Consider the following 13,037-nt stretch of genomic DNA (forward strand, 5'->3'; position numbering starts at 1 on the left):
TTTATATATACTCCTAAACACAATTAACTTGTAAGTCATAGGGTAGGCCTTTTAGGGGCTCTGCCACAAAAATAAGGGCTCTACGAGCAAAAAAAAGGTTGGGAACCCTTGGTTTAGAGGGTTACCATGTACTAGAAGGTCATGTGCTCCTGCCCTAACTCTACTACTAATTCAGTAGGCCTCAACCTTGAGACTCTTGATTTTGTTGGACTTCAACTCTCCCAAATTCCAGCCACCATGGCCCATAGTGGGAGATTCTGGGAATGATGGTCCAACAATACCTTGGATGGCAGGTGTGGAAGAACTGCTGCAGTGCATTTAAGCAACTTTTTTTTCTGTCACTGTGTTGTTTTGAATGTCATTAAAGGACAAGAACTCTGGACCACTCTGTGCATTGGCTTTATACTTGACTTTTTTTATAAAACATGTTGGTTAATCATTCATGTAGTGATGCATTTGCTGAATTTTAGGAGTATTTGTTTTCACAGTAAGCATTTTGTCAAGCATGTGCAAATGATTTAAAAGGAAAAGAATCACTGATGCACACTCAAGGTGTTCTCTTGTGAGGTAAGACAGTTTGCGCATTGCCCACACTTATAATCACACACCAATTTACTAAATAGCTATCAAAGGAGATCTTTAACATACCATCCTCTTCACTATTTGCGTCAGTCATATCTGCTAGCTTAGGATGGGCCGGCTGTTGGCTATGCCACTGAGGCATCTTCTTTGGAAAACAGGCCACTTGTTCACTAGTCAGAGGAGCGGAGGAGAGCCTAGAGAGCTTGCTATGCAGCATCTTTGACCTCTGCACCGCCACACTATAGTCTGGAGGTTTTAGATGTGGGTGGTGAGGTGATCCTTCCTTTATGTCCGCTAAAGAAATCCCCATATATCCTGGTGGGGTGGGCGGTGGCTCCCTATACCTATTGTCTTCCTTAGGTGAGGTGACACAGTACACTGGCACAAGAAATAAGCAATGGAAATGTTAATGAAGGAAACAAATGGGGGGAAAAGCATTAAAAAAACAGTGAAATGTTACAATGACTAAAACTGAAAACAATAACAAAAGGTAAATGTAGAATCATTGGTTATAAAACGCCACTGGCAGGATTTTGAACTGTTAACTACTGGCAGTAGTATAAGAAGCAGGATTACTAGATTCAAGGAAAAGGAGCAGTGTTTAGAAAATCCTTTGACTTTAACAGCTTGCAAATAGGCAGTCATAAACAGAAATGGCTATGTATCTGCACTTCCATAACACACCAGTCTCAGGTTCCAAAGTCTCCACAAACTCAAATCTTCCTGCAGTGGGTGGAGGAGGACTAGAAATGCATTTAAACAGCAACATATGAAAAACTATCTTTGATAGCATGTGGCACAAACTTTGGCAAATACTCCTACCTATCCATAACTGCCATGTTAATGATGCCTTGCCATCTACTCTATTTTTTAGTTTTACTAACTGCCTTCGGCCAAAAGCCATTTGAAATCAGCTCAGCTGATCCTGTAGCTGAAAAGCTGAACATTTATTATTGTAAACTCTCACAGTCCTTCCAAAAAAAAACGTACAAGCACGTTAGATGAAATCTGTTTTGAGTTATTATGTAGAACATGTTCCTTTCAAAAGAGGCCATCTACCAGTGTCTGTGCAGAGGACTCAGGGAGCTGCTGTGACAACTACTTAAGATCAACTACTTTCTTTCAATAAAGTAACAAAACCACAAAAAAAAGAGGCCATCTACTAAAGAGAAGCTCTAGAGTTTCTTTGCTATGCCCCCTTGTGATAAGTATTCTATTCATATGCCACTTTTAATTTCTAGATATACTTAATTTCTGGAGGCAGGGGAGGACAACATACTGTGAAAACTACAACAGCTGAGAAAATCCATTTTGTAGGCAAGTTCATTTTTAAAGTTATGTTGCACTTCCATGGATAATTATATAAGTACTTATTATTTGGCATCACATTCTCAGAGACATTATTCGCAGTAGTAGCATCCATCAACTTGGTAGGGCTGGTTGATTGGTTACTGCCAAACTGAACAAAGGGAGCAAGCATGGTCTTAATCTGAACCTGTTCATATAGGACACTAGTGAGCAACCTCGGCCAACATATAGTGTCTGACAACTTTTGTTCTTTCCCACACCCACTCCCCATCAATATAGACTAAAGGCAGGATTAGATTTTCCAGAATACTCTGGGCTTCCTTAATTTGCCCCTTATCACTCTCTTTTGTTGTGGGTTTTTGGCTCTCACAACAAATGATGCACGCAAATCCCCCATTCATTCCCGGCGCTGCTGCTGAGGTCAGAACAAAGCACCCAACCATGCTATCAACACTGGAGTGACTCACGCCCACAGCAGTGGCACTGGGCAGCTCGCAAGGACCATAAGTAAAGACAAAACCCCACAGCAAAAGGTGAGTTATTTAAATGCAGATTAGGGAGAGGAAGCCCAGAATTGGGTGTGGGCATCAGACATGATTCAGGGTTTGGGCTCTGCTTCATGTAAGCAGAATTCAGTGAGCCCAAGGAGAATTTAGGGTAAATCACCCCAGCAGACAAGCTCTTAGATTCTTGAAAGAGCAGAAAACTATGTGAGGTGCATGGGCAGGAGAGTCTGTATAGGATGGCTGTGACTCTAAGGGCCTGAACAGACAGGCCAAAATAAAGCTGCTTCAGGTCACTTTGATGATATGCTGTCAGCTAATTTAAAATTCATTTAAAATTTTATTTTTTCCCCACAAAAAAAAGTCATATAAAGTGACCTAAAGCGTACCTATTACCCCCTTCTCAAAGCTAGGTTCAAATGTCTGGACACTGCCTGATAAAAATGTCTGACAGCTTTCCTATTTCCGCACTGATATTTTATCCATTTTGTACAGCTTGGTGCCAGCACCACTGCTAGCAACCCAAGCCATTAAAATGTCCACAATTAATCTCATTACTTACCTTCACCCAAACTCCATTAATTCAGTTAGCAAGGCTTAAATTCAGCTATTTTATCCCTGGATTTTACACTCTCACATTCTCAGTTTCTACTGTGATTTTACTAGATTTACTAAGATGGTCAAGTGGTATTAGCACTGGAATGCAGATTTGTTGTCCAAATCAAAAACAGAGCAAGACCCTCCACTCAAAAATAAAAAAAACTTCAACATACTTAAGTTCAATATTAAATTTGTTCAGGTGGTAGAAGGTCATTTCTGTAATTCTGAACACAACCATGTGTATGTTAATATAAAAAAGCCAAAAATTCCAATATTGCATCACTATTAGGTTATCCTAAAATGTTAACCTATTATTTTAGCCATCTACTGTATATACAGAACTACTCATATACTACAGTGTGCCCGCATTTTACATGGGCGCACCATACGCCCGCAATGAAAGAGCTCGTCATGCACCCCGGAAGAAGTAATGGAGGCACACCCATGGCACGCACACGACGCCATGCAAACAAGCCCCATTAGTTCCTATGGGGCTCCAGCATACACTGATTTCCCTTTACATGGAGGGATTCGGAACGGATCCCTGCGTAAGGGGAGGGCCCACTGTACTTGCCTGTGCAAAACTTTGAAGTAGTGGCAACCCAGACAGTGGAAAGTAAAAGCAAAAATTATTATGATATACTACGATGCTCCCAATCACATCTGGGAAAGAAAAATGATAGTACATATCAACAGTGAAGGGTCCAAGTGCACTGGTAGATCATCCCAAGTTTCAAAATGAAATTTATTTCCTGCTGAGGAGTATAACTGAAAATAGGAGGCATGGTAACTTCTAGTTTCAAACAGCTAGTTTCTAGTAAAAAACTGAAAATGCAACTATTGACTTCACACTGTTTCTATGTTATCTATCTGTACTTCCATATAGCTTTTTTAGCTGATAACAAATGAAAGCTTAATTAACTACAAGCATGCATTTGGGATATCCTGTGTTAAAATATGGAAGTGTAGTTGCAGAATGGCTCTTGCTAACATTCTGATTGAGGCCTAAGAATAACTGTAAAAAACAGACAGCTCATAAAATGCCACATCAAACAAAGAAGGAAAGAATGGATAGAAACTATGAGAAAAGATTTCCAACTGGGAAGGAAAGAGCTAGATTTACATAGATTGCATGAGGATGGGGTTTGAACCCAAATGTTCAACTATACTGTTGCTATGAAGTGAAGCAGAGAATGAAATGCAACACAAGGCTAACATCCTCTGAGAAGGAAGTAAAACTGTGGCCCATGGGTTCCATGTGAACCTTCAACTTTTTTCTCCCAAAGTATCTTTTTTGTCCCCAGACTCCTCTAGAAGACATGGGTAAAGGCCTTCCTTTAAAACAGGAAGAAATTCCTTCTAGCTCAGTTCTTGTTTCAAAAACACCTTCTACTGAACCAAAAATGGCCAAGAAAGGCAGAATGTGCCCCAGAGGACAATTTTTTTAAAAAAAATTAGCTGCTGCTGCAGCCCTACAAGTTCTCCTGGGGCCCAGTGCAGCCCTAAACCTACACCATCTGCACTGTAATTTGAGGAGAAGCAATGAGCTTCTGATAAGGAGGTTACACTTGAGTAAATTTCTTACTAATCACATTTTATTTGTTTTGGTCTTCTTGGTAATCTCCCCCTCCCCCTTTAACAAATTCACACCTCAATCTCATCTCCTTTTTCCTTCAGTTTTGAACGATAGCAACAATTTACACTCTCACAAGTGCTTTCATTGTACATTCCTGCAAGGCAGGGGGCTGAATTAGATGCCCTAGTGGTCCCTTCCAACTCTAAGATTCTATGCTCACAGACAGAGACTTCATCCCAAAGATCACTCACTTTTATCAGAGCACAAAGATGAAAGGTGCTGTTCCACTGTCAGGCTCACCACAATTTATTTCACAGGGCTTCCAAATGTTTTATAAAGCAGTTATTTAAGGATTTAAAAAAACAAAACACCTCAATGTGCTAAAATTACAACTCTCTTTGCTGAAATTCCCATATTCCTGACACAGGGCATTCTTAAGAAGCTGCTGCTTGTAAGGCCTCTGGTGCAAATACTGGGATGAAACTGTGCTTGCATATAAGACTATCTATTGTGGGAATGTAGATAGATACCTGATCTTCTCTGTGTAGTGGTCTATGAATGAGATCTAAAGAAACATGTTGTATAGCCACAGATGAGATGAAGGCATAACACAGGCACAGAGGCAGGGGTAGTATCTCAGAGCAGAGATTATCATGCATTGGAAAGAGTAGGCAAGAGAGAGAGAGAGAGAGAGAGAGAGAGAGGGTGAGAGCATCTAGTAAGATGGACAGGTTGCTCACCTGTAACAGTATTTCTTCGAGTGGTCATCTGCAAATACATACAAATGGATTTCACTGCGCCTGCGCAGTGCTGCTCAGAAACTTCTGGAATCACTGGGCAAAGTTTACTTTGCAACATATAGAAACTTTTTGGCAGTAACTCTGCCCACCCGTTATAAGGTCCCTGCCTTCCTGCTCTTTCCCCAGTTCCGCAATTTTTCCGCCAAGCAGGCGATGGAAAGAGCCAATAAGAGCAGGACACTGAGGGGATGGATGGGTGGGATTTGTATGTATTAGCAGATGACCACTCGAAGAAATACTGTTACAGGTGAGCAACCTGTCCCTTCTTCTTCGTGGTCTCTGCGAATCATACAAATGGGTTTAGACTGACATGCTTAGGTAAGCGGCGGAGGGAGTGTCCTGAAACCAAAGCTATGGTAAACCAAGGGTATATTTATTGCAACAATAAACACCTTGAACCATAAAAAGAGTCAGTCTTTTTGTTCATGCACATACTCAACACAGCAATAACATTGCAAAACCTGAGAAGGGGATCAAAGGTCATGCAAGACCAGTCCCATTGGAACTGTGCAAACCAACATTCAACAGAATGTAAAACAGTGGCATTATGTACATAAACACTGAAAACACAAACCATCAGTATTGCAATCAATGCAACCCTGAAACCAACACAGCCCTCCCGAAAGCTGCGTCTCGGATGGCTCTGGTTTATAAAACTTGCTTTATAAAAGTCAATGGCTGGGACCAGACAGCAGCCTTACAGACATCCTCCAAGGGAATGCCCGACAGGAATGCAGAGGATGCTGACACTGCTCTTGTGGAGTGGGACCAAACCCTGCCAGGGAGAGGTTTTACCCAGCAGTTCATAGCAGAGGTGGATGGTACCAGCCACCCACTTGGAAAACCTCTGCGCAGACACGGGCAACCCCTTCTTCGGTTCCGAGTAGCATTGGAAAAGTCTCTCGGACCGACTGGAGGCAGCAGTTCTGTCCAGGTAAAACGCCAGCACTCTCCTGACATCAAGAGAGTGCAGGCTGCGCTCCGCATCTGAAGTCGGATTGGAAGCGAGGGTAGACAACACAATGTCCTGGCACATGTGGAAAGCAGACACAACCTTAGGCAAGAAAGTAATGTCTGTCCGAAGGACCACCTTATCCTTGTGAAACCTCAGGAAGGGCTGGTCCCTCCACAAGGCACAGAGTTCGCCCGCACGGCGGGCAGAGGTGATGGCCACAAGAAAGGCGGTTTTCCAAGTCAGTAGTCTCAAGTCCGCTGTGGCCATCGGTTCAAAGGGCTTGGATTGGAGCGCGGCCAGCACCGTCTCCAAGCTCCAAGCTGGGGTCGGTACTGACACAGGAGGGTACAGGTCGGCACATCCCTTCAGGAACCCCTTCACCAGGGGGTCCCTAAAGAAGGAAGCCCTACCCCCAAACTGGTACCTGGAACAAATGGCAGAGAGGTAGCACTTGATGGATGTGAGGCACAACCCCTCATCCAACAGTGCCATCAAAAACTCCAGCACCACTGGAGTGGAAACTTGAGCAGGAGACAAGCCCTTTCGATCAAGGAAGAGGCTAAACCTCCTCCACTTCAGGGCATAGGACCGCTGGGTGGATGGCTTCTGCGCAGCCAGGATCACCGTCCTCACCACATCCGGCAGTGAGGCTAGGGCTGGATTCTCCAGGCCACCAGCGGCAGGCTCTCGATGTCCGGGTGCAGAATCCGGTCGTCCTGGATCGACAGCAGGTCCGGACGGAAGTCGAGGCGGAGGAAGCATCTCTTGGAGAGGTGGAGAAGGGATGTGAACCAGGGCTTTCTCGGCCACCACGGAGTGATCAGGATCGCATGCGAACGGTCCGTTGTCATCTTGGACACCACCCTGATGACGAGAGGGAAGGGAGGGAAGGCGTAGAGTAGCTCTCCCGACCAAGGGAAGGCGAACGCGTCTCCAAGGGATCCGTCCATTCGCCTCCTGGAGCAGAACTGGGGACAGTGGCTGTTCCATTCGGTCGCGAAGAGGTCGACCTGGGGGGTTCCCCACCGATTGAACAGGTCGCTGACCGTCTCCGGATGGAGCCTCCACTCGTGGCACACCGAAGGGGATCTGCTTAGGCGGTCTGCCAACTCGTTGTCCTCTCCTGGAAGGTGAATCGCCTGGAGGAGCACCTGTCTCTGGATGCACCAGTCCCAAATGCAAAGAGTAATCTCGAGCAGAGTCTTGGATCTGGTGCCTCCCTGTTTGTTGATGTAATACATCACGGTGGTGTTGTCCGTTCTCAGGAGGACCACCTTGCCTGTGACAGCAAATTCAAATGCCCTCAAAGCCTTCTCGACTGCGAGCATCTCCAAAGCATTGATGTGGAGATGCTTGTCCTGGGCCGACCACTTGTCCTTGACAACCAGGTCGAGTAGGTGGGCGCCCCAGCCCTCCAGGGAAGCATCGGTTGTCAAAGTCAATTGAGGCTGAGGTTGATGAAAGGGCATCCCGATGCAGACGTTGCGGCCGTTCAGCCACCAACTCAGTGAAGCGGCCACCGGTCTCGGTACCGTGAGCCACTTGGACGGAGGGTCCTCCATCGGAGAGAAGACTGAGAGGAACCAGGACTGCAGTGGTCGGAGGCGAAGCCTTGCCCACGGTGTCACGAACGTCGTTGACGCCATGTGGCCCAGAGCCACTTGGACATCTCTGGCCCTCACCCTTCTGTGAGAGATGCAAGGCCTCAGCGATGCCACCAACGACTGGAGACGGTCCGGAGGGAGGAAGGCGGAGCATCTTTCGGAGTCAAGGAAGGCCCCGATGAACTTGGCCTGTCTGGTCAGAGTGAAGTGGGACTTCTCTTCGTTGACGACCAGTCCGAGGGAGTCCAAAAGGTGCAAGGCGAATGAGACTGCCTCTCGGAGCTCGTGCTGTGAGTCGGCGGCAAACAACCAGTCGTCCAGGTACGGGAAGACTCTGTAGACCTTCTGATGAAGGTATGCCACCACTGGTGCCATGCACTTCGTGAAAACCCTCGGAGCCGTGGCAAGGCCAAACGGGAGCACGTTGTAGTGGTACGCGGTGGAGCCGATGGCGAAGGCGAGGAATCTCCGGTGGGACTCCCGAATTCCGATGTGGAAGTAAGCATCCTTCAAGTCGACCGTCGCGAACCACAGGCCCTGGTGGAGAAGCGGCAGGCCAAGGTTACCATCCGGAACTGGCGGTATTCAAGGAAAAAGTTCAGCTCCCTCAAGTCCAAGATGGGTCTGATGCCCCCATCCGCCTTCGGTACCGTGAAGTACCTGGAGAAAAAGGCCCTGGAGCATTGCTCGGGTGGTAAAGGGGAGATTGCCCCTTTGTCCAGCAAAGTGCGCACTTCGTCGAGAAGGGTGTCCGAGGGGTGAGTGGACATGAAGGCTCTGGTTGGGGGGAGCTCTTGGAACTCGAGGGCATAACCCCTACGGACGATGTTGAGGACCCACGAGTCCGTAGTAATGGAGGCCCAGGTGGTGACAAAGGGCCTTAAAATGTCCAAAAAGAAAAAAGAAGGAGAGATGAAGCGCGCTGCAACCCTTCAGGCTCTCTTCTTCCCCTGGTCGGTGTCCTGCCGGCGGGACTTTCGGTACCGGGAAGGAAAGTTGCAATGGCCAGAGGAGGAGGAGGAGGACTGAGAGGGGTACCGGCATCTCTGGGAGCCCTGCTGCTGAGGTTGCCGGTCTTGTTGGAAGGTCCCCTGTGACTGACCTTGCGGCTGCCATGGGCGCTGCCTCTTTCTGAAGGGCGAGATGGGAGCCGATGACATCCCGTGTTTCTTCACCGCCGCCTTCATCCTGAACTTGCGGTTCAGGCGCTTGTCGGTCTCGGCGTGGAAGAGGCCGCTACCATCCAGGGGCATGTCCTCTATGGCTGACTTGACGTTGGCATTGAGGTCTGAACCCCTCAGCCACGCATGCTGGCACAGAGCCAACGAAACTGACATCACCCGTCCCGCACAGTCAGCCACGTTTCTGGAGGCAGTGATGAGCCAGATGCCGATCAAATGGGCCTCATCACAGATCTCTACCAGGCGTCGCTGGGTTTCGTCTGGGACGTCTGGGACGAGCGGCGAGATCCCCTCCATAAGGGTCTGAATGTACGCCTCCATGCAGGCGTTATAGTTGATGGCCTTGACTGCGAGGGCCGCCGCCGAGTAGGCCTTCTTGGCTAGACCATCAACCTTCTTCGCTTCCCGGTCGACTGGGGTAGTTGCCTGCTTGGGGACGAAGCCCTGCTGAGCCCCCTCTACGATCGCCAAGTTCTGCTTGGAGTGTTCGGCCAACCAAGAGCAACTCGACGGGGAGATCCGGTAGAGGGACTTGATCTTCCTGGACGATCCGATGAGGGAAGCTGGCGCATCCCACGACCTCCGGACAATGGACTCAAGGGAGGGCAGCAGCGGGATGGAGGGAGGCGTGGGCACCCGGCCATGCACCCGACGTTCCACAGGATCCCGAGCCTCCTCCTCGGGGTAGGAGAGCTCAATGTCCAGGGCCCTTGCCATCTTAATGTTGTGCTCGTTGAAGGAGCGCACATCATGTGTCGGGGAGGAAGGCTCCGGGTGGTGCATCCGCTGCGGAGACGCCTGGACAGAGGTGTCATCGTCGTCCGAGGGATCCCCGACGGCAGCAAGGGCTCCCCCTCGGAGTCGGTGTCCGAAGTAAGCGGGATGTCCGGGACCCTGACTTGAGTTGCTGAACGCGCCGGGATCTGTAGGGCCGGTGGCTCCGTCAGGAAGCGGCGTGGTGCAGAGGCTGAGGCCGTCGCATGGGAAGGAGCAGGCTCGTCATCTTGGGGGGCCACCGGGCGCAGGTTGAGCTGGGTGAACTCCCTGAAGGCGGTCTCCCTCGGCACTGACATGTAGTATCTCCCGGATTCGGGGTCAAAAAACATGTCAGTGTCCCTCTCCATCGGTTCGTCGACCTCCGAATGGATGGAAGGCAAAGGTGACAATCTCCGAGGGAGCTCAGCTGCTACCTCATCGGCGCGGGCAAAGTCGACCGTCGACAGCAGCGGTGTGTCCAGGAGAGCGGCCGCATGCGAGGCGGACGAGCCATCAGGGCGCGAAGAGGCTGGTATTGGAGCCTTCTTCGTCGGGGAGCATTGCTTGTGGGAAGCGCGCTCCTTTCCCTTGGAGGAAACCTCCGACCCGGTGTGGTCCTTGGAGGGCTTAGACCTCTTTGGTACGGAGCCTTCCGTTGCCTCCTTGTGGTGCCTCTTCTTGGACGATCGTTGCGTCTTGGCCCGATCCTCGGGGGGGAAGAAAGGATTGTCCGGCAGGTCCAGCAGGTTGACGGCTCCCGTGGATTGAGGCTTAGATGTCTTCACCTTTTCCACCGGTGCAGCCTTTCCTGAAGAGGATGTCCCCGTCTCGGGCGGCTTGGACGCATGTCGAGATGCCTTCGACGACGCCTTGGAGGACGGAGTTGGGACCGATGAGGCCTCCGCGCGATCCTTTGCGCGCGAGCCCTCCGGGGACGGCTTCTTCCCGGATTTTGCCCTGGGCTCGGTACCCTCAGTCCCCAACTGCTTGTGGGGGTGCTTGGAGGGCTTGTCGGTGGCACTGGGTTTATGTGAACCATGGGCCACATCGGTGGTGGTGGAAGATCCTGCCATCGGCAGGGCAGACACCACGCTGGACACACTCGCCCGGGAAGATGAGGCAGGTGGTGGGGCCGAAGGAGCCGATGATGGACGGGGGCCTCCCTCCTGAACCTTGCCCAGAGCAATGGCCGAGGTCAGCCGGGACTCACGGTTCTTGCGAGCCTGGGATGAGAGGGACTTGCAAAGTGGGCAAGCCTTCATGTCATGTTCCTTGCCCAAGCAGAGGAAGCAGGAGGAGTGCGGGTCCTGGATGGGCACCTTGCCCCCGCAGACATCACACTTCTTAAATGGAGCAGGCATTTTCCGAAGTCGACAAGTTGAAAGGGAAAGTCCAGAAACGAGGTCAACAGTCCGAGAGTTCGAAGTTACCAGGGACAGGAGACAAAGAATGGTCAAGAGACGGTCCGAGGTCAAAAGTGAAAGTGATTCCGATTGCAAGCTAAAGTGAGCGACGTTCCCTGAAGCAGCTAGCGCGGCGGAAAAAAGGAACTGGGGAAAGAGCGGGAAGGCAGGGGCCTTATAACGGGTGGGCGGAGTTACCGCCAAAAAGTTTCTATATGTTGCAAAGTAAACTTTGCCCAGTGATTCCAGAAGTTTCCGAGCAGCACTGCGCAGGCGCAGTGAAACCCATTTGTATGATTCGCAGAGACCATGAAGAAGAAATATCCTTCTCTTTTTGTCCATATTGGATGTCACTGTCCTATAATCATCATAGGAAAAGAGTGTGGAGGAAGGCCATGGAGTCAGGCTCTTAGGCTTGGCTTTCTAAAAGTTCAGAGTTATTCTTTTACTGAATCTAGCTTCTCAATACTGCCACATTTCTCTAACTAGTGCCCTTCACAAATGCCAAACTAAAACTTCCATTGGTTGTAGTGGCTGAAGATTATATTTGTAGCCCAAAACATCTAGAAAATGCCAGATCTGGGAGAGAGTAGGGATATAAAGAACACCCACCTATTTACTCTTCCTCAGCTAATAAGGCTATCTCAACAAATTGGTACTCCTTTGAAAAAAATGGGTTAGTTTCTACAAGACATTTCTCACTGTGGGACTTGGACTGGAATTTGATTTAGGCCACACAAGGTTCTTTTTCCACAAATGATATCAAATAATGTTTTTTTGCAGGAGAAAAAACCCCAAGAGTATGAAATAAATAATCAAAAATGCATAAAAACTCTCATGATCTTTTCTACCATGGATTACAGTTTTTCTAGTTATTCATTTTTTTCCTATGTGACAGAACAAAATAAGTGAACTTTTACATTCCACTCCTGAAAAATATTTTAATCTCAACAGTCTAATATAGTAGCTGATACCAGCACACCCCAGCCCCCAAATATAATTTCTGTTTGATAATTCAGGGATGTATATTTCACTTTACTTTGGGGCAGGGGCTTGAGGGATAAAAAACTAAAATCTCAATATAAATTAAAATTCCCAAGTCCTATCAACTCTTCATTTAATAAAAATGGGATTGAGAGAGAAGACTTCTTCTTCTAGAGCGGGTCACTGCCAGTTGTATTTGTGAAAATGAAGGATGCACCGATTCTTACAGGTTGGGCAACCTGGCTTAAATGTTACAGCTGCTGTACCCTCAGTGAGTCCTTAGATTAAATTAATATATTCATAAATCCTCATCTGACTTGAGTTTGGAGTTTCCTGAATTTATGGAAAACATAAAACTAAAAACAACCCTGTGCCGTGGCTATTCTTACAAAATCTATACAACACACACACACACCTTATTGGTCTTCATATCTAAGGACAATGTTTCTTTTCAGTATCCCAATGCAAATTGCACTCTCAAACCCCCATTTTTGCAGACCCTTGAAGTCCCCTGGCAATCTTCCCCAAAACCTTCCTACATCACTACAATTTTGGTTTTAATTTTCAAGAAGTTTTCTCCTAAAATGGTTCCAAATATAATAAAAACATTCCAAGATATGGTGGTTTTGTTTTCTACCTCCCACCCCAACCTCATCCTCCCACTGTTTCTTTGAGTAAAAATCAGCCAAAACTGGAGATGGGAAGTGATGTGTTGTCTCTTCCAGCATGTTGTGATGCTCTGGCAATGCTCAAAGAACATATAAATTGGCTCCTGAACCTCCATG

General features: G+C 48.1%; 1 protein-coding gene across 13 annotated transcripts in view; it reads right to left on the bottom strand.

Moving 5' to 3' along the window:
* Window positions 1-13,037, bottom strand: part of RAPGEF6 (Rap guanine nucleotide exchange factor 6) — a 252,173-nt gene that overhangs the window by 7,513 nt on the left and 231,623 nt on the right. For 12 of the 13 annotated variants that reach the window (XM_089530351.1, XM_089530427.1, XM_089530390.1 and 9 more), the window contains one exon: window positions 649-960. The exons of the other annotated variant lie outside the window; for it this stretch is intronic. In XM_089530351.1, coding sequence (XP_089386477.1) covers window positions 649-960 — 312 coding nt within the window. The remainder of the gene's footprint in view (window positions 1-648; window positions 961-13,037) is intronic. 13 annotated transcript variants of the gene reach the window in all.

The sequence above is a fragment of the Sceloporus occidentalis genome, unplaced genomic scaffold (genome assembly GCF_023333645.1).
Source record: "Sceloporus occidentalis isolate IW3139 unplaced genomic scaffold, rSceOcc1.0.p SCAF_1, whole genome shotgun sequence".
Classification (NCBI taxonomy): Eukaryota; Metazoa; Chordata; class Lepidosauria; order Squamata; family Phrynosomatidae; genus Sceloporus; species Sceloporus occidentalis.